General features: G+C 43.7%; 5 protein-coding genes, 1 long non-coding RNA gene and 1 other non-coding gene across 12 annotated transcripts; 4 read left to right on the top strand and 3 right to left on the bottom strand.

Annotated features, from left to right (window-relative positions):
- Positions 111-6,074, top strand: LOC8081119. Of its 5 annotated transcripts, none has more exons than XR_002447548.1 (13): positions 111-520; positions 988-1,030; positions 1,185-1,238; positions 2,062-2,125; positions 2,315-2,371; positions 2,462-2,556; positions 2,658-2,696; positions 2,780-2,868; positions 3,126-3,204; positions 4,085-4,132; positions 4,593-4,775; positions 5,347-5,417; positions 5,748-6,074. XR_002447548.1 is itself a non-coding variant. In XM_002467975.2 (11 exons), exons 1-11 carry the CDS (start codon positions 324-326, stop codon positions 4,671-4,673), a joined length of 846 nt encoding a protein of 281 aa, XP_002468020.2. In that variant the 5' UTR covers positions 111-323; the 3' UTR covers positions 4,674-5,011. The 5 variants fall into 5 exon arrangements, 1 of the variants encoding a protein (XP_002468020.2); XR_002447547.1 differs by having other exon boundaries at positions 5,347-5,473; XR_002447550.1 differs by lacking the exon at positions 5,347-5,417.
- Positions 5,767-10,926, bottom strand: LOC110430225. Of its 2 annotated transcripts, none has more exons than XR_002447552.1 (4): positions 9,348-10,926; positions 7,248-7,414; positions 6,775-6,968; positions 5,767-6,702 (listed from the first exon to the last, which is right to left on the bottom strand). It is a non-coding gene; the product is annotated as an uncharacterized LOC110430225 (long non-coding RNA). The 2 variants fall into 2 exon arrangements; XR_002447551.1 differs by having other exon boundaries at positions 9,620-10,926.
- LOC8084025 (uncharacterized mitochondrial carrier C8C9.12c) lies at positions 7,576-11,513 on the top strand. Its single transcript, XM_002467974.2, has 2 exons — positions 7,576-8,809; positions 10,934-11,513. The coding sequence occupies exons 1-2, from the start codon at positions 7,745-7,747 to the stop codon at positions 11,135-11,137; spliced, it is 1,269 nt and encodes a 422-aa protein (XP_002468019.2). The 5' UTR covers positions 7,576-7,744; the 3' UTR covers positions 11,138-11,513.
- On the top strand, positions 11,832-11,902 carry TRNAG-GCC. Its single transcript has one exon. It is a non-coding gene; the product is annotated as a tRNA-Gly (tRNA).
- On the bottom strand, positions 12,131-13,468 carry LOC8084024 (uncharacterized protein At5g01610). Its single transcript, XM_002465364.2, has 2 exons — positions 13,146-13,468; positions 12,131-12,800 (listed from the first exon to the last, which is right to left on the bottom strand). Exons 1-2 carry the CDS (start codon positions 13,230-13,232, stop codon positions 12,375-12,377), a joined length of 513 nt encoding a protein of 170 aa, XP_002465409.1. The 5' UTR covers positions 13,233-13,468; the 3' UTR covers positions 12,131-12,374.
- On the top strand, positions 14,983-17,107 carry LOC110437563 (40S ribosomal protein S7). The gene is made up of 6 exons (XM_021466037.1): positions 14,983-15,110; positions 15,238-15,341; positions 15,478-15,551; positions 15,653-15,776; positions 16,364-16,546; positions 16,764-17,107. The coding sequence occupies exons 2-6, from the start codon at positions 15,267-15,269 to the stop codon at positions 16,884-16,886; spliced, it is 579 nt and encodes a 192-aa protein (XP_021321712.1). The 5' UTR covers positions 14,983-15,110; positions 15,238-15,266; the 3' UTR covers positions 16,887-17,107.
- On the bottom strand, positions 18,930-22,504 carry LOC8081118 (malonyl CoA-acyl carrier protein transacylase). Its single transcript, XM_002465363.2, has 10 exons — positions 22,059-22,504; positions 21,655-21,740; positions 21,454-21,520; positions 20,622-20,764; positions 20,414-20,462; positions 20,135-20,272; positions 19,970-20,050; positions 19,622-19,798; positions 19,426-19,512; positions 18,930-19,256 (listed from the first exon to the last, which is right to left on the bottom strand). The coding sequence occupies exons 1-10, from the start codon at positions 22,332-22,334 to the stop codon at positions 19,194-19,196; spliced, it is 1,167 nt and encodes a 388-aa protein (XP_002465408.1). The 5' UTR covers positions 22,335-22,504; the 3' UTR covers positions 18,930-19,193.

The following is a 23,211-nucleotide window of genomic DNA, read 5'->3' as shown; positions in this document are numbered from 1 at the left end:
ATTCACACAACACGGTCACACACACTACACGACACAGGCCGCGACAGAAAGCCCCGAGGCTAAGGAATGAGGCCGCGCCGCAGGACGGATGGCGACGCTGCCGCTGTCGGCCGAGCCCCGAGGCCGGCCAAGGAATCGTCCGGGTCTCGGAGTACCGATGCTTGAGCAGTTGAGCCTCGTGACTGACGACGAGGGATGCGGAACAAACGCCAAAAGGGCGCCCCTCCTCGCTTCCACAGCGCGCTCTGCACTCGTCGCCCAGCCACAAGCAGAAAAAGCTCACACGCTCCCGCCGCTCATCCTCGGTTGCGCCGCCGCTGCGAATGCCGCCTCCGAGGCCCCGCCTGCCGCCGCTTCTCCTTATCCACCTCCTCCTCGCGGCCGCCTGCAGCTGCGGCCTCACCGGTGCGGGGGAAGGCGGCTCCTGCGAGTTCTCCGTCGAGCGAGGCGGCGAGCTCTACAGCTTCGACCTCGCGGCGCCGACGCCGGCGCACCGCCACGGCGTGCTCAGCGAGGACGGGTACGTGACGTAGGTAGACATGACGAACTACTATATATTATAAGATAAGACCAGTGTACCAAGCAGTGCTCCCCTGCGTCCACCGGGATGGGGATTGCCGCGACCTCATTTCTGGAGGGGGTGAGCCCCGCGCCCCCGCCTCCTCGCACCTCGCGGTTACTTCGGGTCCTCCTCTTGCCTAGTGGTGGATGGTCGTGATCTCTTATTCTCGTGGAGACGCCCTTCCCGTGTTTCTCGAAATGCTCCTCCTGAGTTCTGAGCTTGGTTGTTGCTGAACTGAAGTTAGTGACGCGTCACCTGGCATTGTTTTTGTATATAATTAATCTCGGTATCAGAGAAGGGTGTCTCAAGCCTCAACAGTCAACAGATATGTGTTGCATACTTGTATTCTCATGTGTTAGAAATATTTTGTTCTGGAGAATCACATTTTTACCTATGTTGAGTGTGTCCCATAATAATTTTTTCAGGTTTTACAAGGTGGCTGTGAATGATTCCGTACTCTGGTTCCAGGTTGGTTTTTGTTGTGTATCGCATATACTGGCATACTTAAGCTGGTTAATAACTGAAAATAGACCCTTGACTTTCCTGAAACACACTCTCTTTCTGGAGACTTTTAAGGTTTGGTGTTCCACTAATGATAGTTTTGTTTGTGCCGTACATGCAGCTTTGCGATGAAATGCTATTCAACTTTGACCCACCTATGTGTCTTAATTGTGAGGTATACTTTCTTGGTCTAGCTATTTCATCAGTTAAACGCAAGATGTTCAAGGTTTTCTCTAGGATTTTCATTGCGGGTCATTTGCACACTTGGTACTCACGCCTGTACTTCAGCATTTAATTTCCATGCTCGCTCTGAATGAGCAAAGCATCATCCGTTGTTGCATTGCTTTATCTAGATCTATATTGAGTTTATCTCAGCCTTTCCTGATTGTATTATAAATAGGATTTATATTATACTGCACAATTTATTTACTTCTCATTTGCTATTTTGTGTGTGTATTCTTTTTTATGGACACTGTTTCAATAGTAACTTCACTAGCTGTATTTAGTAAGATTTGATGAAGGATGTGTTTTATCACTGGAAGATTGGCGCATTATAAGTGATACTTCACTTCATCTTTGCAATTAGCTTATTCATTTGCTAGGTGACAGTCTTTTATTAAATAATCTTTGTCTCTTTGAAAAATTGTCATGCCAAGGACTCATGGTCTAAAGTTTAGTTGTCTAAAGTTAAGGGCTACACTTTAGAACGCTTTAGCTCAGTTGTGTGGTCTAATGAGCTAATAGTTTAAAGTTAAGGGCTACAGTTTAGACATCACTTTAGAGTTTAGACCACCCATTTGGAGCCTCAAGTGCTAACTAAACTTTAGACCATGGGATCCAACTGATTGAAACATCGTTATTTTTTAATAGTTTAGGCTCCTCCGTACCTTTGCATTGGGTGCTGTTAGAGATTATATTTTTCTTATTTGTCACTTTATTTATGTTTTTTTTTCAAACTATTTATGTACCATAATCAAACTATTTATGTAACATAATAGGACTGTGGTGGTCCACTGAGGTGTGGAACTCAGTGCAGTGCACTTGTGTCAAATTATATTCGAGGTAGCTTTTTTTCTCTCCTGAGTCCTGATTGGATATGTTTTCAGCAGTCTTTCCCTATTATTTCCTTAATTGTGTATCAGGAATGGTACCTGTGGGACAATTGGTGTCCACCATTTCCATTTTTCAAATATCAGTAAAAAAATTTAGTGTGTGTAAATGTAACTTTAACCTGCATTTTTCTGTCTGCAGGGTATGATGTCTGCACAACTATTGGGAGTTTATCTAAATCCCATATATCTCTAGTTGGTAAGAATGACATAAAATTCTTTCAGAACTATTCTTTCTGTATCAACGTCGCAAATTAACATGACTATTGTTTCATTGGGGAAAGAATAGATGAGAGTAATCCTCAAAAGGGTATCATTGTTAAGATGTTCTCATCAAAGTGTTCTATTTCTGTTTCCGTTATTTGCGATTCAACTGCAGCCCAAGTGAGTAGATTTTTTCATTTACATCTCCTTGAAGTTTATTGTTTTATTTGTTTCTGTCACCTCTTATTTTACCTTGCTGTTTTATTTCCTCTCACTCATAGGTACCAGACAAATTCGTCGTATCTGGTCTTTGTGATTATGTGGGTACCAAAAAAATTCCAATGGTGCAGTTTTCTACAGCAATTTTGTTTCCTTAAGACATTAACATAATTGTACCTCACAGGCTACAACACTTAAACACCCTTCTGGTTGTGCACGGTCTGTTTCTGATTCTGGAAGTGGCTGGAGATGGTTAAGCACTTTGTTCATGACGTATGTTCTTTTGAGCTGCATATAATTATGTGAACCTAGAACCTGCTATATTAGCCAATTAATCTGCAGTAGGAAGAAATTGAACCTAGCTCACCCTTAACCTCCCTGGTTTATGTCTATTTCACCTTGAATTTGGGTGCCCATTTTCTTTTTAATACAAAACTATAGTCTTGTTTGTGAGTTCCCATCATCGCAGAGTTTCACATTTTTTTCTTTTTAGCAGTTCTCAGCTTGATTAATATATAATTTTTCTGCAGAATTCTGTGCCTTCTTGGAGGGTACATTTTGATTGGAGCAGTTTACAGATACTATTTCCTTGGCATTCATTCTGTAGAGGTAGAGCTTGTCTCTCAAGAGTCCTCCATTTATATGCCTCATTCGTTTTATGTCAAATTATATGGAGTATGATATTATTTGCTTGGTAAGGCTAGTTGTACTCTCAGGGTTTCTCATCAATAAGCTCCGATCCATAGCTTCAATCACTAGAGTTACATGGAAAATCTCATTAACCCAACTACCACTTCACGCATACATCTGCATGCGTGTGCGCATTGATGGTTATTCTAAATATTTTTTGTTTCCTGAACCATTTGGTCCTAACTTTGTGCTACATAACTTTTCATTAATGTTCCCAGAGGAATGGGCTCAATAAAACTTATACTAATAGTTTGTTAAAATTTGTATTAGTCTTGAGTTGGCCTAACTCTTCAAGGCAGGATTTCAAAATAAATTTGGACTGTGGCTGAGCCCAGTATTTAGAGACAACTTGCTCCTCAAAATGTTGAACTGTACTCAAGTTTTACCAAAATCAATCTGCAGTGAAAATGTTGTTTGCTTGTGGACAACAAGGTCCACCTGGCTATGAAATAACTGTTTTGACCATTCTACTTTGATTTGGTGGAAATTGGTTTGTTTGATTGGGTTTCCCTATTTCTAATTGGATTGTGAAAGAAATGCATTTAATTAAACAACCGCGGTAAAGCAAACTACGAAGAAAGAATGTAAATTTATCAATAAATCAAATATTTTTTTTAATAAAAGCTACAAGTGAATCATAGCTCCCCTTGTAAACAATGAACATTCCCTTGAAATTATGATTAGATCAGCCTTCAATTGTGCTCATATTTCTGCGAGCAGTTAACTTAGGAACCCACTCCATCCATCACACTTCATGATTCTTTTGAACCACTTGTCTGACTCTTTTCTTATATTGTAGGCCATTCCAAACCTGGAATTTTGGATTGGTTTGCCCCAACGCATTAAGGTAACTTTAAGAGATATGTATTCACTTTTAAATGATTCCTATTCTCTACTAGCAACCTGGTGTATGTGAGTGATTTCGTTGCATCCGTCCCTTTTTATTTACATGTTATATTTGCTCTGTGCATTTATCAATTACTAGTACAACCAGCCCAAGTGATATGGTGTTAAACTTTACATGATGGGTGCAATGAGTAGTAATTTATACTTGTAAACAAGTTTCAATTCTAGCAGTAATATACCAAGGTCTTCAGTACTGCAGAAGTGCAGAGTATTTAGTTACCTGCAGTTGGCCAGTCGTAATAAGAAACATGCTGTTGTTTTTCCTTCTGAAATGGAAAAGGTAGTTTTGCAATTTACAGGTGTCTGATGAAAATTTCTAGAGTTTCTTTACTTGCTTAGCATGTTCTGAGTGTCATCATTCATCAAATGTAACCTTATAACTTGCTCATCCATCTGTCCAGACTATCTTTGTTCCTGCAACAAGAAGTCACGTAAGTTATAATAGAGATGGTCAAGGCACATACGCCTCTGTATACCATTGAGAAGGTGGGCATTCAAGAAATTTTATTGGCAGTCATACAGTTAAGCACATGTATGGTATGGACTTGACAGCAGGATGAATCTTTGTTCTTGCCAAAGTACAGGTACTGCCAATGAGACATGTATCTTATCCTTTGTGTTAGTTTTGGGCTGTATCTGGTTGAACTTTCACTGGGACAAGTGATTGCAGTTACAATCAACAGGTTCATATATTACCTGTAATTAGGTTTCTTTTCTTTCTCTTACTTTTTTTGGGGGTAGCCAAAATAGTTGCTGGTCAACAATTATTTCAGTCCAAATGGCACCATTGCACTATTATTATAGAGATGTCATGACACAATTCATTGTTTTCAAGTATGGAATCATTTTGTCTCAAACTTACATAACGTGTGCATCAGTCTGAAGTCTGAAATAAAACCTAGGTATGATTTATGTACATAAATAATATTATCTCACCATGCGAGTAATAGTCAATCAAATGTGGTGAGCTATTTAATTCTTGTCTCCTTTTCAGAACTGCATTTCCTTATAAAACTAATCCCAACATTTTAAAACATTAGTCCACCTCGGAAGCAGAATAATAAATATAATCCTGCTTTCCATAATCTACTGATCTATGTAAATAGTTACAATTCTGTAATATATTACATTATTACTCAACATTTTGCTTACTAGGTATGAAAGTGGGACTTATATCGTGCTATGGATGGAGTTTTTGAATGCCATGCAATGCAACAAGAGTTCTGGTGAAATTTTTATAATTTTGAACATGTACCATAATCACCATGAAATGTGCCATGAGGTTGATGTTCACTTTCAAAATCCTCACCTTCATCCGTTCTGCTAATTTTTGCAAATGCTGTATCACAAATCTACACTGTTTAGAGGGTTGATAGTATGTTTATCTAGATAAACATGTTATTATGCAAATGATTGGTTGGATTTGGAACCATGAAACAGACTGGTTTCACATGCTTTGTTATGAATTTAACTTATCTTGCTGCTTGCGAACTCTTCTGCACAAAGATGATCTTACAATCTGAATCATACAATCTCTCTGTCGAATGAACTTGTAGGGCTACGATATGCTGATAGTTTTTTTTGCGACTTGATGCTTGTGCTCTGGGTGTGGGCAAGAGAAGATAAGACTTAGACCTCCAATAGCTGATTCTCTGTTGTCCTTTGGAATTGGAAGGCTAGAAATCTGTTCAATGGAAGGCAGATGAATCACTCTTGTGAGAACATAATGAAAGCAATGTGATGTGACTTTATTGTGAATAGAGGAACAAATTATCATTCGGAATGCTGGTAGTTTGCTCCATTTCTTGCCATTCTTTTAGCTTGGAAAGTAATGTAACTGTTTTTCATGAGCTATGGCAAAAGAAGGAATCTTGCAAAGTGTTTATATTTATGTTTCCGTTGCCTATTTTTCAAAACATGGAGCTCCTTTTTCTGCAATTCCTCTCTATTACGATCTTTGTGCATCAGCCATTTTCAGAATGTGAATCTCACATTAGAAGACAGCTTCACTTAACTGAAATAGAGCTGCTGTTGCGCAATTTTGCTACGTGCTGCTTTGGATGCTGGGGTGGAACCATTCCAATATGATGGTGTTGTGGAATTGAGAACTTGCTTGAAATTGACAGATTCCTTTTAAATGGTTGTGACTTTATGATGGTCACTTGTTTTACTCTTGGAAGATCAATTGTGAATTACACTGTGACCAGTGGCTTGCATCATGTAATTGAATTTGATTCTGAGTGTTGATGTGGAGTTGCAATCGCAACTCATCATATGCTAGAGTCTGTCGGGGCATAATACGATGCCATGTCGCAGATTCCACAGCAAAGGGGAAGGGAAAGATCTCTTTGCCAGGTTGAATATTCTGCCCGCTTTTGGAGAGCGGCTGTTGCGTCTACCAACTACTACCGACTAGGCCGCCACTGCCCTCCTTTTTTTTCCTTCCTTTTTCCCAAATAGCCACCGTGTTGTGTTGGCTGTATGGTAGCATATTTTTACCCTCCCTCGTTCCTGGAGGAACATCCGATATGTCTCACATATCAATGCAGCATTAGCATGTTAACAACCCACTGCGTCACTAACCTGTACAGTATATCAGATCATATGGTCTCCGTTCGTGAAGTCGATGGCGTGTGGAACTGTGGATCCCTGCAAATTCGGTGCTGTTGTATGTTGACCTGCGATCCTCGTGTTGGACTTGCCTTTCTCCTCGCCCTTTCTTCCAAAGGCAAAGCCACATCACACACGTACGAATGGCACTCACAAATGGGCTTCTCCTTTCCAAATAAAAAACTTGGTTAGCCAGGTCAAAGCGCCCAATATAAAATGGACAAATTAGTCGCCATTACAAAAACAGGACTAGACCACGACCTGATCTCTGCAACAGAAACAAAATCCAACTTCGTCCTGCTTATTAAACCAAATAATAATAGGACGTTGCGCATTTAGACGTGACCCTACTGTGATGCAGCAGGGTTTTATCGGAGCTCGATATCACGCTATAAGTTGTATATTTAGAGAACATGTAATCCCTTCGTGTCGTGGTAATGTCTTACCTGGTGAAACCTAGCGCACCCTCAGCACATTCCTTCTTCCCCTCCCCAACGTCGACATAGCAATGGTCCCCTTGCCCTAACCTTGTTTGGTCGTCTCCTTCGTCATATGCTCCGCCTCTCATCTCCATCGTCAAGCCCGCTTGCCTCCTTCATGTCCCTTCCTAAGTCTGTCGGAGATGGAGAAAATGAGAGAGCCGGTCGAGAAGAGGCGTCACACGTGACGACGTAGCACGACAAATGCGTAACAGAGTTTTTGATAATAATAATTAGTAAAATAAAATTTTCAAATAATTTAGAGTCTCAGTCAACTTAAAGCTTGTTCGTTGGTCTAAAAAGTTATGACTGAAAATACTGCTTGCTGATTTATCATAGGAGAGAAACACCATTAGCTAGACGAAAAAATACAGTTTATAAAACAAACGAACGGCCTAAAACATAGCAAATCAAATTAAAAATATAGAAGACTATGGCCGGGACGTAGCTGCTCGGAGGCCGGAATGACCAGATTGCTCGAAACGAGAAAAACCGGGGGAAGAGACTGCGAAAGGAGGCCGGAACGGGAAGGATGCAGCGAGATCGATTTGACCACCACCTCCTCTTCCTCGCCGTCCCCTCCTCCTGAATGGCGACATCCTCCTTCCCCTCAAATCTCTCCTCTTTATTTCCTTCTCCTCCTCCTTCTCCTCGTGCGCTCCTTGCTCCCCTCAAATCGCCTCGCCCCGTGCTCCCCGCTCAAAACCCTAGCCCTGCCGCAGCCGCCTTCCATGGCTGCGGATTTCCGCACCCCCGACCGCCTCCTGCCCGCCGCAGCTGAGGACCCGACGACCCCACAGGGCCACCCTCCCAATCCGGTGCTTAGCACCCCCGCCGTCCCCGACGCCACCCACGATGGCCTCCGCTTCTGGCAGTACATGCTCGCCGGCTCCGTCGCCGGCGTCGTCGAGCACACGGCGATGTTCCCCGTCGACACCCTCAAGACCCACATGCAGGCCAGCATGCCGCCCTGCCGACCGGCGCTGTCTCTGAGGGCGGTCCTGCGCAACGCCGTGGCCAGCGAGGGCGGCGCCCTCTCCCTCTACCGGGGACTCCCCGCCATGGCGCTCGGTGCGGGCCCCGCCCACGCCGTCTACTTCTCCGTCTACGAGTTCGCCAAGTCGGCCCTCACCGACCGCCTCGGCCCCAACAACCCTGCCGCGCACGCCGCCTCCGGGGTCGTCGCGACCGTGGCCAGCGATGCGGTCTTCACGCCTATGGACACCGTCAAGCAGCGGCTGCAGCTCACCAGCAGCCCTTACACGGGCGTAGGGCACTGCATCCGCACCGTGCTGCGCGACGAGGGGCCTGGCGCCTTCTTCGTTTCCTACCGGACAACCGTGGTCATGAACGCACCCTACACCGCTGTCCACTTTGCAACCTACGAGGCGGCCAAGCGGATGCTCGGGGACATGGCCGCCGATGAGGAGTCCCTCGCCGTACACGCCACCGCTGGGGCCGCAGCAGGGGCACTTGCCGCGGCGGTCACCACGCCCTTCGATGTTGTCAAGACGCAGCTACAGTGTCAGGTGAAGATCTAGTGCACTTGATTTGCAATGTGATCAAAGCTCTGATTTTTAATGCTCTGCAACAATATTAGAGCTGATTTGATTGATTTCTGATGGCTTACCCACCAAAAAGGAGGGATCTCTTATAGGATCTAGTTATCCTATTCATCTCCAAGATTATTGGAAACAATTGTGCAATGAAGCTAGTAGCCTTTTGTGTTCCTTTGATCTGTTAGTGGTGATCACCAATCTAAGGATGCCCAGTGGCACCACTGTGGAAGCCTAGTGACATAGTAACAAAACATTTTTAGTGTTGCCGCCACTGAAGAGTGAGATGTAATTCTGAGGGCCTGTTTGGAATCCAGGAATTTCACAAGAAAAACGTAGTATTCCGGGAAAAATCTTGTGTTCCAAATGGAGTCCGAGCCACATGTCCATATAAGGACTAGATTCATCTTGTGTCAATTTTGGATATAAGAATTAAGAGAAATCAATGTCAAAGCAATAGGTATAATTGTTTGACGCTATAGAGATGATATAGCACATGCCAATAGCTGACCTAGTGTTCAACAAGGCGCTGTTCCGTGCTCGCCTAGGCACGCCTCCACGCTGAGCGGAAGGGTACCTCCTTGCCTAGGGGGGCAGGTGGTACCTAGGCGGTGGAGGAGGAAGGGACGTCGGGCTGGTGGGGGAGGAGCAGCCTCGGGCGGAGTCGGACAGTGGGCGTGGGTGTATGCGGGCGCGGACTGAGAGAGAGAGAGAGAGATGCGGGAGAGGGAGAGGAACCGGCGGCGGTGGGCGCAGACAGAGATGCGGGAGAGGGCAACGAACCTGTGGCGACAGGCACGGACTGAGAGAGAGTTGCGGGAGAGGGAGAGGAACTGGCGGCGGCGGGCGCAGACAGAGATGCAGGTGAGAGAGAGATGCAGGAGAGGGAGAGGAACTGGCGGCGGCTGGCGCAGACAGATGCAGGCGAGAGAGATGCTGGAGAGGCTGTAATGTGGGAGAGTTGGGCCATTAAATGGGCCTTCTCGGCTTCTCCTCTTTCTCCCTATTCCATGGCCACTGATCTCCTTTTTTTTTTCCTTTTCTTTTAAGTATTTATGCATGTATTAGCCACCGCCTAGAAAAACGCCTAGGCAGGCGATGGGTCACCGCCTAGCGCCTTTTCTAACCTAGAGCTGACCTGCAAATTTGTGCTGAAAATCAAAGTGTAAATTCCTAGAAATCATTAACCACACACATCAGCAACTTTGTAGTTCAAACTTTGGGCCTTCAAATATGTTTGAATAACATCACATATAGAGTTTATACTTAACGTGATGTCAAATTAGAATTTTAGATTGCAGTCTCCACTGATTGCATGTTCTCTGTCTAGTCTACTCCTTTGTTTGGTTGTCATATCATTTGCGGTGTGTGTTTGAAGAACTTTAAATGTTATGATTATGATTGTCTGGCTATGTTTAAGTTGAACATTTTTGTTAAATACCACATGTTCTCCTTCTGTTTGTCTTTATCTTTTGCTAGCTTCCATGATCTACATTGATTCTGCCAGCTTAAACATGATATAAGAAAAGAGAAACAAATGGATACACATGAAAGGAACATGAAAACAACCTGAGAAGTGTGACCTTGCTTGAATATTGTTTTAACTGTTTTTCATTTAATTCTTCAATTGTATACTGAAATTATAGTGTTTCATATTCTAACGGAAGTTATCAAGTGCAAATGCACCATTAAGTGAATCATAAATCTTTCTTGGTTTGGGTTGGGTGCAAATCAATAGGAAAGGCGCAGCTGGCATGCCAAAATAATTTTCTCACAGATTAAAAATGTTGGCAAACATATTTACCCTCATTTCCTTTCCTTTCCCGGAGGATATCTCTTTGGATTTGGTAGTTATAGTTTGCATGCACCCGTGATTAGCTTCCACATTAGGAGGTAGTGTCCCATGCTTTTGTAGAATGCTATTTTTTAAGACAAATTTAAACCTATACAAGTTATTATTTTGGGAAGGAGGGGAGTATATTCTGTTTTACTGTGGATGGTTTCTATAAGGTTTTATTTTTTTATATTTGTGAATGTGAATTCAATCAACCTGCTTTCAGTTTCATCAAGATAGTAACACTCATTTTGGTGATCCAGGGTGTGTGTGGCTGTGAGCGCTTTTCAAGCAGCTCAATAGGTGATGTGTTCAGAACAATCATAAAGCGAGATGGGTATTCCGGGCTCATGAGGGGATGGAAGCCAAGAATGCTGTTCCATGCACCTGCAGCTGCGATATGTTGGTCCACATACGAGGCCTCGAAGTCATTTTTCGAAAGGTTCAATGAAGAAAGGCGGAAATAGTCTGGGCATTTCTCTAAGCCCCATGTACTTTTCCTGAAGTCAATGTACTTCTACACAGAAGAAGAAGCATACTTGCTCAGCTGACAGAAAGACGTAGCTCCAGGATGCATTTGTTGTGATGTTGTGCCCAAGAGCTATCACGGGGAATTGAGACGTGGCACATCAATATCTGTCTAACGAAGAGCTGTCAGTACCATGTTTTCTTTCCAGATAATTTGGTGTACTATTTTTTCCAGCCTCGGGTTGAGGAAATAATAGGAGAGAATACTTCTTTTTCCATGTCTTGATCAGAATTGCTCAGTGTCAGCAAGCTTATCTGCATTGTTGTATGGGCCCAGATTTTTTTATAATGCAAAGGCTTTGGTTTCGTTGAACATGGTTGGTAATACGTTAAATGTTTATGTTTATTGGCTGGAGGAATGAACAATAACTAATGGTTTATCTCGAGCTTAAGGTACCGTTTGGATCGTTTAGGATTTTAAGAATCTGGATTAAAAACAAAATCCAATGTATTTTTATTGGATTTTGTGTCTGCGCTAAAATCTACTAGAATCGAAAACTTTTTATCCGGATTCTTAGAATCCCTAAGGATCTAAGAAATTCGCTGCTGTGGCGCCACAGGATCGGGTTTGGGTATGTTTGCTATATTAGATGCAATCGATTTTAGTTTCTAATTTCACCAAGTAGCACAGCAGCACCAGTGGTCTAGTGGTAGAATAGTACCCTGCCACGGTACAGACCCGGGTTCGATTCCCGGCTGGTGCATTTTTCCTTTTGTTACAAAAGAAATGTGTGTGTGTGTGTGTGTTTTTTACCTCTTAGCCACAACTGTCAGCATCTCCTTCAGTCCACCGCGTCTAGAGCAACAGCATCTTAGTGAACTTGTTACTCGTTGTATTGTTCCGATCAACAGCTAGACACTCGTCAGTTCAAAATCTGGCAGATCGTTTGACCTGTCTTGAGCTCTGCTTGGGCCATTTTGTACTCAAAATCTGACAGACACGAGACATATGCATGATACTATATGTAATGGGAACACGTTCTGAATCCTTCCAGGTGTTAAATTAAATACTCACAGCGAAGCACAAAACACACGATTACAGGGCACGCAAATCTCTCAGCTAGCTAATGAATGTAGAATTTATTCCTGCAAGCAACCATCTCAGCGTGCAGCAAGCAAAGATGAAGCTCGTCCATCCATATCCATCCGATCCGAGCCGCGATGGCAAAATAAAAGCTAGAACTCGTCGACGGTGATGCCGCCCCTGACGACCTCGTAGGCTTCCCTGCTGCGCGACCTCTTGATCCCGGCGGTGAAGTGGACCTTGGCGGCGTCGGCCTTGACGGCGGTGACCCTGGCCCAGACGAGCACCTTGGTCTTGATCCCCTCCACCTCCGTGAGGCGGCCCTCGCCCAGCGTGCCGGACACCGTGGCGTCGAACCGCAGCTCGGAGCCGTCGCGGTACCCGACCTCGCACGGGGACGGGATGTACACCGTCAGGCGCCGCGTCTCCGGCGACAACTCGTAGTTGGTCGCCTCCCGCGGGAACAGGCCCACGGGGAGGCCGTGCTCCTTGAGCAGCTCCGCCAGCGGCTTCTGCATCTTGCCTTTCAGCTTGTTCACCAGCCATTTCGCCCCGTCCCCGACGCTGGTCGACAGCGACTGCAGTAGGCAGGAACATCAGCGGCGCGATCAGCAAATCAGGGAACAAGAGACAAGACCTTTCCTTTTTTGTTTTCCCCTCTGAAAATCTCTGACAGTAAAAACTCAGCTTGAATTAAGAGAACCATGAATCCATGATGCCAATTATGCTGATATAAATAAACGGATAATGGAAAGCATGGTTGTGTTGTTCATTCATGGATGCTGTATCACTAACTTTTATTGAAAAAAAATCACTAATTGCATGATTCATCCATGACTGTTGTAACTTTCGGAACAGAAATTTAAGGGAACATGAGCTGCAAGACAGAGCGAGCAGGGATGGGATGGTTTTGTCTCACGGACTTCAAGGTCGTCGCCGGCCGAGGAGATCTCCTTGTTGGCCCTCTGCCCCAGCCAGTAAGCGCCCACCTTGTTCATGATCTCGTCCATCTCTTGTTTCCTTCCTCTCTCGGCCGGCGATCTCTCTGCTGCTGTCGCTGCTCCCTCCTGCGGCCGATCGATCTCTTTCTCTGATTGCTACGCGGAGACGGAGAAGAAAGGAATCGTGGGACGGTGGAGAGGGTGCGTCCTGGTTCACCAGGTCGCGCGCGTTGGATGCGACCGGATCAAAAGGCAGAAGCGGCGAGGAAGAAGTGTCTTCCACTGCCGAGCGAAAGCGACGGCTCTTTCCTCCTCGCATGGTTTCGTTGGTCGTCGGCACGGCACGGTTGCGTTGCGCGTATGGAAAATTCGGCAGCAGCTGACACGATGGACATGCGTGTAAGGTGCAACTCGACGACATATCGTGGCCTTGTTTAGCTTCTCCTAAAAACCAAAAAAAAATTAAATTTTTTTATCATATTAAATCTTGCGATATATATAGATATTAAATATAGATAAAATTAATTAATTATAAAATTTATCTGTAATTTATAAGACTAGCAAATATGTACGTGCGACACGCACGTGTCTTTAGAATCTATTTTAAATGCAGTGAAAATATTAATTGTATTGTCAATATTTAATAAAGGTATATTTCTAGTTTAACATTTTAAAAACCTTTTCATCTTAGAGTGAGCCTAACATCTTTCTTTATTTTATGTCGGACAATTCAATTTTATTTTCTAGGGATGTGAACACAAAATACCTATTCTATTTTTTCAATTTGGTTTTTCGTTCATTGAGTCATGGTACTATATCCATCCTGATATTTTTTCTTCTTTTCTCTTTATTTTGTTTTTTCTTTCCTCTATTTGTTTGCACGCAATAAGAAGTCTAAGAGTCAGATTTTACTTCCAAGCAAAATAAAATATGAAAGGAAAATAGGTATTCATGTAAGAAAATATGTATTCCTGTAATAAGAATAATATTTTTCATGAGTAATAACTTATGTATAGCATATTACAATACATTGAAAATTGAAGAGTTTATCTTTTCAAAATTCACTTAGCATCGTAGAAGTTTCTTTTTCTTCCATTGTTTTGGCAGTTCCCTCCTAGAAGATATGCTTCCCCTGATGATATGTTTTTTTGTTGATGTATTTTATATTGGAGTCGAAGAATCGACCTGGTCATGTAGACCCTAAACGAATACGTGCTTGTTTTTTTGTTTTGTCTCGTTGGTTGCCTCTCCTCGTTTTGTTTTATATTTGTTATAAAGAGCTGTGTCACATTAGGATTCATATTCAAATTTTGCAAGATCATAGAGTCCGTTTAGAACTGTACGTATTCAAATTTTGCAAGATCATAGAGTCCGTTTAGAACTGTACGTATATGATGTGAGATTGAGTTATACACGTTTACATCTTATATACATGTAAGATGTAAGATCACGTATGACGGAGGGCTTGTATAGCACGAAGTCCAGATCGAACGGTTGTTATGTTGGGAGATCTCCTAAAAAAACTCGCTCTTTTACAGTGTGATGATAAACTTTTTATAGTTATAAAACTGAACAAGGCGCGTATCGAAAATCCGGCAGTGACGTACGCGACACGTCTCGCCGCCTCTTGACTTCCAGAAACCTTCGGAGTGGCCCATGATGCCAGTCAGACGAAAGGCCTGTCCGTGATACAGTTGGGCCGCACTGATATGGGCCTAAGTTGCACAAATCTAACACAGCTCTCAAGTCGGGCCACAAAAAAAAAAGGCTTAGCAAATACTAGGCCCGTCTCACGCTCTGGCATCCACCCAAGCCTGGTCGGCCCACTCCACGGGGCTAGGGTTTTAACGAAGGCTATAAGAGCTCCCACCCGCGCATCCACACGCGACTCCTCCGAACCCTAGCGCCGGCGCCTCCACTTCGCTTCCTCACCCCATCTCCGCTCAGGTATCCCATCTCCGCCGCCTCCCGAGTCCGCCATCGATCTGGCGCCGCGTTCTCTGATTATCATCTCCCCTTGCGCTGGTGGCTGATCCGTGCTCTGCTGCTTCTCGAATCTCCTCCTTGGCCGCAGGGTCCGGCGGCGGCGAAGGGAAGGGCAAGATGTACACCGCGAGGAAGAAGATCCAGAAGGAGAAGGGCCTTGAGCCCTCCGAGTTCGAGGACTCCGTCGCGCAGGTAAGCAGAGCACCAATCCTCCTCCTCTCTCCTCCCACTGTTGCGTTTCCTTTTCTTCGAACTGGTGCTCTGTGTGTGGGTGCCCTATGTTTCGCGGTTGTGATGTGTTTTCTGCTGGTTTTTACTGTACCTGCAGGCGTTCTTCGACCTGGAGAACGGCAACCAGGAGCTCAAGAGCGACCTCAAGGACCTGTACATCAACAATGCTATGTAAGCTTACCGTTTCTTCCTATCTTGTATTTGCCTGTTGAGATGTAGTAGCCTGTGCTTAGTTGTCACATTTGGTGACGATACTTGTTTTGATTTTACAGCCAGATGGATGTTGCCGGGAGCAGGAAGGCTGTTGTGATCCACGTCCCATACCGCCTGCGCAAGGCCTTCAGGAAGATCCATGTCAGGCTCGTCAGGGAGCTGGAGAAGAAATTCAGCGGCAAGGTGAATTTCTTGTTTCGTTTCTACTGCTATGTTTGGTATATTTGCTAATTGTAGCCTGCATAAGCATGGATGCGGTAATTAATTTAGATGACGTGGGATTCATACATGTGTGCAACTCATGTTGATTATCAGGATTAGGGGATGTAGTAGCACCAAAGTTACCATCCAATTGTAATTCATCAAATTAGTTGTCACGAACAACTCAGCTGTGGTCACTGTTGATTATCAATACTGTTGTTGTTATATATGTAGTCCATTCCTTTGGCTCATTACAATACAAGGTTAGAATTAGAATTATTCTGACCCTCGTTGCCAATCTGTAGTTTTATTACATGTTAGACTTGTCTACTGCGCATATTGCCTCTATGTTTTGTTTTGTTAGTGCTTGAGTGTTTGCTCGGTCTTTGTGTGATATAGATATATTTTTTTGTCATAATATGCACCTTGTTATGAGTATTTTTTTTTATTATGGTGATTCTTGTACCATAGAAGATGTTTAGAAACTTTTGGCTAAACAGTATTGTTTCGAGTACAATATTACAGTCAATTCTGCCAGAATACTTGATCGTGTATTTTACATGTCACAGGATGTGGTAATTGTTGCCACAAGGAGGATCGTGAGGCCACCCAAGAAGGGTTCAGCTGTTCAGCGCCCTCGCACCAGGACTCTGACTGCTGTTCATGATGGCATCTTGGAGGATGTTGTCTACCCAGCTGAGATTGTGGGGAAGCGTGTCAGATACCGTCTGGATGGTGCCAAGATCATCAAGGTAGATGCTTCCATCTTGCATTCTTCAGATAATCTACATGTCCTATTTGAGTAACTAAAGGGTGTCACTGGCATCTCTATGGGCAATCGTATTCGCTTGTTCAAATACATTTAAAAATTGCATTGGCTTGTTATCAAGAATCGTTTTGGATACATTTGTTTTGGTTTGGCTAACATCTTGCAGCAAGTACTGAACCTTTTCTTGTGATGCCATTCAGATCTTCTTGGACCCAAAGGAAAGGAACAACACCGAATACAAGCTGGAGACCTACACTGCAGTGTACCGCAGGCTGTGTGGGAAAGAAGTGGTCTTTGAGTACCCTATGACCGAAAATGCATAAAGATGATGCCCTGGATATCTCCATTTCATTTCGTTGAATCTGGATGTTTTGTTGGGGTCTCAACTAGTTTGCTCCCTATGTACTTCAAAAACCATAGTTTTGATGCCAAAGTTGCCTAGGAATTCGGTACTCTGGAATTTGCCGTGGACGTGAACAATGTTAAGTTTTGAGCATTTAAATTAAACCTTTGCCCCGTTAACATGTTGCGAGTTACTATTTAATTGGTTGTCACCAAATTGTGAATGGCCACTGGAGATTTTTCTGGGATGATGTCTATGGATACCGACATTGACTTTACTAGAAACTTTTGCCACTCAAAGTAATGTTGCAACGGGTCTATAAAGGGATGAAAAGATCAGGGAGCTACTTCTAAGAAAGAAGACATCCAACTGTGAACCATGGGAGATCATTACCATTGAACCTATCAATCGCAAGTAGGAACGCAATGGAGTCATGCCAATTTTCATGGAAACTGGACGTTTTGAGGGTGACCAGTGCAGACTCCATTGAGCATGCCTTGGTGGTAATTAGGAATGGACTGGATTCAGATGTGATTCCTTCTTTTCATCGAAGGATGATCTCACGATCAATCAACTAGCCGCGTAAGAATGGAAGGTTCTACCCTCGGATGTCTACTGGACATCATTTTAAGGCAGGGTAAAAATTATTTCACCTATGTAGAGAGCTTAATGATATTTTGAATTGACTTTTTTTTGTGGTTGCTAGAGCCATAGAAGCCATATTAATTAGACTTAATGTCTACTGGACATCATTTGCTTTTGTTCATTATTGGTGAACATGAAGAGCGGAGTGGATGACGGACCGTACAAAGAGGCCCATCAAAACCCTCATTTTTGGAGAGAGAGAGAGAGAGAAAATAAAGGAAGAGATGGGAGGAGAGCAAGATGATACAAGAGCTCAAGGTCTCACTGGAGGAGCGCAAGATGGAGGCAGAAACAAGGCAGACATTGAGGAGCGGGGGTTGATGTAGGAGCAACAACAAAGGATCATATTATCTGACATCAACACCCTGGGACTGGATATGGAAGCATATATGGATGCAAGGGCTCAACTTGCAATTACATTTCGGAAATGCTAAACACCACACGGGTGTTTTAGCACTCGTGAACACACGATTTTTTTGTGTGTCTCTAACACAGGTTCCGACGACTCCTCCCCTCCGTGCTCCTGTCCTGTCTTCCCATCCGCGTGCTCTCTCTCACCGGCGACGGGACCGGTGAGCTCCTCTCGGTGCCCACACCTCCTCGCGCCTAGGTGACAGCGCCGCGTGCAGCCCCTGGCCAGACTGAACCACCATCGCCGCCACGCAGCCGGACCTCCGCCCCCCCCCCCCCAGCACGGTTGTGCCCGCTCCACCGTGATTTATTGCTTGTGATCTATGCCGACACAGCCGCGATGGCGTCATTCAACAATTTCGGTGGATCAAAGTGGTGCAATTGGTGAAGGTAGCGAGGCTAGCAGTGGTGATAGCAATGGAGAACGGAAGTGATTCATTCCTATGTGATCTATTTTAAATTTAAATTGAAACTTGAATTTGTACATTTGAGTAGTAGTTATTTAAATAAATAGTAACATTATTGGGGAATTTGTGTCGAATGAAATAGATAGAATGCACATAGATAATGAGAAAAGAGAGAATCTGGAATGAGCACTGATTTAGAGGCTATTTTTGAGATCACCGCTAGAATTGCTATTTCTGAGACCATTGCTAGAATTTCCTAAATGCTAAGAATAGAGATTTTAGTGAAAAACTATCCTCTAACAGCTTCTCTAAATAGAACGAGAATAGCTCTCTAGAGCACGAATAAGATATAAAAGAACTGTTAGAGAGTGAAATGATACAAGAAACAATTTTTATGCAAATGACTCTAAATAATGATTTAGAAGGTGAGGTTTAAAAAGCCTCTTGGAGATGCTCGTGCTAACCACCAATCCCGCCAATCCGGTCTGCCCTGGGAAAGAAGAGAGAATAGAAGCGGTGATGGATTAGGGGATGGCAACGACATTGAATCTGGACACAACTTCACCAAACGCATGTGCTTGTTATTCAAATATTATGAAAACTACACTGTTCATATAATCATTAGACCAGACCAGTTGTCAATTTTACATCAAGATCAAAATTCAACCACGAAGGGTTAAAAAAAAGTAACAAAAAATCGCTAACTCTATGAGTGGAAACTTCGTTCCACAATAGTGGCTGTAGGTTCATATTCACCCCTGATGGGGGGCTAATCCTCTGTTGTGTAGCTTAGTTCCATCAAGAGTTCTTCAGATCCCTGAACTTCAAGCCCCGATGTTCTCAATGCTAGCGCCTTTGTTGATTCTCTTGAGAATACCTGCTATAACCTGGATGCCAAAAAAAAAGGATAATGCAAGAGCATTACTAACTAGTGAGTTTGGTTATTAAGAATCCTTCAAACTGCTATACTATAACTTGGAAATTTACCTCACTGCTTAAATCGAGAAACATTACTAAACAATAAATAAATCACAACACAGGAAACTAATCCCTTACCTTTCCTGGTCCGAGTTCATAACTTTTCTCAAGCCCCTTGCCCATAAGAGTCTTAACAGTGGTTTCCCACTGCACCGGAGAGGTTACCTGTTGTGCAGGTAGGTCAGAGCCATGCAACCGTCAAAAAACACTTCACCCTAGAAAGTGGCAAGCCTAGTAGCCTGCAGTAAGAGTTTAAGTTTGGTATAGAACTCACCTGCCGCGCTAAAATCTGCTTGATGGTGTCAGGATCTGAGTGGGGCTGCGCATCAACATTGGAGATGACTGGGATTCTAGGTGTTCTTATCTCAGTGGCAGCCAACGCAGATTCCAATCTTGAAACAGCTGGTTGCATGAAGCTAGTATGGAAAGCACCAGCAACAGCTAGGCGAACCTGGAAATAGAATGGTTAAGCATGTAAGTTCCTTTGGTAACATACTAAGATTGAAACAAAAAGTACAATGGGAGACAGAATAACTGAAAACTGTAATATGTTTAACCATATAAAATTATAGATAATATTTCCATAAATATGATTCAAGCAAAACATTTTTGGAACACTAACCGTCATTCTGGCCTTGAAGGACTTTGCTTTGGCTTCAACTACTTCAATACCTTTTACACCACCAGAAACTGCATAATTCCCCTGCAATTATTTTTATGTACTTCGTTTCATATCAATCAAGAGCCAGCATACGATGTTACTGACAGCATCAGATAAAACACTTACAGGGCACAGAAAGTTTGCTATCTGAACTCTTTCACTGTCATCTACTTCCTCATTAGCAGCATCACATAGTTCTTGCACCTTTTCTGAATCCAGACCAATCACACTAACCATTGCACTATTGGCAGCATCTGAAGCATCCTACACACATAATGAACATTCGAAATCAATCAACAAAATCAAACAATCTATTAGCATCACTACATCCACCATAGATAACGAATAGTAGAATTCAATCTACAAAATCAAACAAATTATCTCTTAGTATTTCTGTAGACAAACCTGCATAGCTTCTCCTCTTAGCTTCACAAGCTTCAGTCCGTCCTCAAAGCTGCATGGTTATATAGGATGTGTTAGTGTGCATAGTTGATAAACTATCAAATCTAAGTTGCAGCTGCAAAAGCAAGCCTATCATGTACGCTTTGTTCATTCCATGATGGACATGGTTTGACAGAACTAACAGGTGCTTCTGGATAGAAGAAAGGAATACCTAAAAGCACCAGCAAATGCAAGAGCGGTATATTCTCCCAAACTGAGACCACATGTAACATCTACAGAGTTAATCACATCTTGGCCTCCATCGCGTGCACGTAGTACCTCTACTGCTGCAAGGCTGGTAACATATATAGCCGGCTGCAAAAAGAACTTATTCAGCAGGCAGAACATAGCACTTAATTGACAAGACTACAAAAATACTGCAATTCAAAGGAATAATCCTTTGCAGTCTTAGAGCTACAATGGAAGAGATGATTAGAGGAGATGCTTAACAAAAAAAAAACTTTTTCTTCAGCAATCATAGCACCCAATGCTTCAAAGGTGTGGATAAGATGCTTAAGTTAGCACCAATGCTTAATGTGTGTTAACAAGGAGGTTAAACCTACCTAAGCATTTATTTGCATTGTAGGAACAAGCAGATGCTCAGGAGTATGACAACATTCTTTCTCCTTAAGCACATATGTCTAAGCATCTTGCATTGTACATGCCCTTACAGCCTTTCTGATACATACAAATATGCAATATATCTTATTTTGAACAAAACTAACAAATTAAATTCTGGGGATCCTGATCACAATTGCAAGCTTCAAAATGCAAGTACTTGTATTGGTAACCAAACCAGAGGAGGGCACAGCTCAAGAACTGCACATTAGAATATGGGATTTCCAAGCCAAGCATATAAACTACGAACTACACCATATGGGTCAGGAAACTTATTTTGGTGGGACACATTTAGCAGGAGCAAATAAGTTGTATGGAAAAGAAAATGAATCAACCATGCATGGCAGCACTGGTGCAAATTACTTGGGACCCTGAAATCCACATACCTGACTGATCACTGTTGAATCCAGCTTTTCTTTTGGCCCATTGGTGCAAAGATCCAGCAAGTCATATCTATATTAACCAGTAAAAAGGAAAGAGTTAGCATGTGCACTACAATTATTTTCCTTGGAATGTGAACGACTGAGCATCCGTGGACTATAAATATGTGAGAAAACGCGCAGACACTATTAGAGGTTTGGAGATACCCAAGGATTTCATTTGCCTGGTTGAACAATTTGGTAGCTGCTGGAACACTCTGAGCTTCTGCCCCCATTCCAACGGTTTGGGCACCCTGAAATCAAAGCATCCTGCAATAAATGGACAGGAGAATAGGAGATAGGCATGTAGATGCAATTACACCAGCACTAAAGCACGAAATTATAAATCAACAGAAACTTCTGTGGCCAAATTTTGATGTACGTTTACTGAAACGAGCAAAAAGGTGACCATTCATTGCCCGGCTTCAATTCCGAAGTTAAGACATTCTATTCTACTTGCATAAACCATCGTATAGTGATGACCATTCACAGAATTTACTCATGTGGATAATCCACACGCGCGTGCACACGGCCCGCAACTTGCAAAAAAGAGGGCCTCACCCTCACCGTACCTGGCCGGGGAAGAGGAAAGCGGTGGTGGGCTTATAGTCGGCGAAGAGCGCGTCGGCGCCCACTGCAACCTCGGAGCCGAGCGACACCCTGGCCGACGAATACCTAGATCTGGACGACAGCGCCACCCTCGCGGTCGCCGGCGCGGCAGCCCGCGCCCGGCGGCCCGCGAGCGGGGCCGGCGCGGAGGGCCTGAGGATGGCGAGCGTGGAGGCCATTGGGGAGCCCGGAGCGAGGCGGAGGCTGCGAGGCGGTAGGCGCGAGGGGGCGAAGAGCATGCGAGTGCCAAGCTTTGTAACTGTGTGCAGGTGGGGGAGGAAGATGGCTGTGGCTGTCCAGTAGGGAGGGCAGGCGGAGCTCACGAGGACGGACGAGCTGAGCGAGGACGACGGCGGTGTGCTGGGACGGGTTGCGCGAGGCAGGCCGAGAAAATGGGGTAGCCTTTTTTTTTAGTGAAGAAAAAATGGGCTAGCTGGTTTTGGAACGGCCAGGCAAGACGGGTTACTGGGCTGTGGTGGTTGGTGCCTTGGTGGGCTGAAATCTTTCTCACGCTCTGGACTTGAGGTACTACCTGGGCTTTGCAAGGCTTGCGTTTTGGTTGGGCTTAGTACTTTAATGGGCTCGTTTGTGGGTCATAGACGGGACGGCTATTAGATCAATCATGTAATATGTTTTTGTAGTATAAACAGATTTGATGTACAAATCTAGTAGTCAAACTAAAAATTCACTGGCTCACTGAAAAGCGAGATGTGTACTGTGCGAATGTTACTTTGTGAGTACTCTTATGATTTTGATAAAAGTAAGTTCTCTCAGATTAGGATTATTACGACTCCTAGGACTGTAGGACACTAGAATAAAGCATTTGTAACAATGTAAATGGAACGTTGAAATGATACTCCCGTTCAATTTTATTGCGAGTAGAAAGAAATAGACTCGTGAGGCCCAATGACACTTCGGCACTAGTGTGGGTTAGTTATGGTTGGATCGAGTGATTGAACCGAAGAGGCACGTCTGCACCCGCAATCCACACATAGTGTACGTAAGGGCGTCCTCAACAAAAGAAAAGAAATCGCTGGCGACTTAAGCTTTAGAAAAAAAAATTAAAAAAATGCCATGGAAGTACAGAGCTGAGCGGCCACTAATAGAAATTTTTTC

The sequence above is a fragment of the Sorghum bicolor genome, chromosome 1, assembly GCF_000003195.3.
Source record: "Sorghum bicolor cultivar BTx623 chromosome 1, Sorghum_bicolor_NCBIv3, whole genome shotgun sequence".
Classification (NCBI taxonomy): domain Eukaryota; kingdom Viridiplantae; phylum Streptophyta; class Magnoliopsida; order Poales; family Poaceae; genus Sorghum; species Sorghum bicolor.
This window is presented reverse-complemented; position numbering and strand designations above follow the sequence as displayed.

Bases quoted from the DNA above. Each gene is read 5' to 3' on its own strand.
- LOC8081119 (XM_002467975.2), top strand. From the start codon at position 324: ATGCCGCCTCCGAGGCCCCGCCTGCCGCCGCTTCTCCTTATCCACCTC. The intron at 1,239-2,061 runs GTATACTTTCTT...GTAACATAATAG, and splicing joins CTATGTGTCTTAATTGTGAG to GACTGTGGTGGTCCACTGAG. The intron at 2,126-2,314 runs GTAGCTTTTTTT...TTCTGTCTGCAG, and splicing joins TGTGTCAAATTATATTCGAG to GGTATGATGTCTGCACAACT.
- LOC8084025 (XM_002467974.2), top strand. From the start codon at position 7,745: ATGACCAGATTGCTCGAAACGAGAAAAACCGGGGGAAGAGACTGCGAA. The intron at 8,810-10,933 runs GTGAAGATCTAG...TTGGTGATCCAG, and splicing joins AGACGCAGCTACAGTGTCAG to GGTGTGTGTGGCTGTGAGCG.
- LOC8084024 (XM_002465364.2), bottom strand. From the start codon at position 13,232: ATGGACGAGATCATGAACAAGGTGGGCGCTTACTGGCTGGGGCAGAGG. The intron at 12,801-13,145 runs GTCCGTGAGACA...TGCCTACTGCAG, and splicing joins CGGCCGGCGACGACCTTGAA to TCGCTGTCGACCAGCGTCGG.
- LOC110437563 (XM_021466037.1), top strand. From the start codon at position 15,267: ATGTACACCGCGAGGAAGAAGATCCAGAAGGAGAAGGGCCTTGAGCCC. The intron at 15,342-15,477 runs GTAAGCAGAGCA...CTGTACCTGCAG, and splicing joins TCGAGGACTCCGTCGCGCAG to GCGTTCTTCGACCTGGAGAA. The intron at 15,777-16,363 runs GTGAATTTCTTG...TACATGTCACAG, and splicing joins AGAAGAAATTCAGCGGCAAG to GATGTGGTAATTGTTGCCAC.
- LOC8081118 (XM_002465363.2), bottom strand. From the start codon at position 22,334: ATGCTCTTCGCCCCCTCGCGCCTACCGCCTCGCAGCCTCCGCCTCGCT. The intron at 21,521-21,654 runs GTATCTCCAAAC...TGGTTAATATAG, and splicing joins CAGGCAAATGAAATCCTTGG to ATATGACTTGCTGGATCTTT. The intron at 20,051-20,134 runs GTAAGTGTTTTA...AAATAATTGCAG, and splicing joins TAGCAAACTTTCTGTGCCCT to GGGAATTATGCAGTTTCTGG.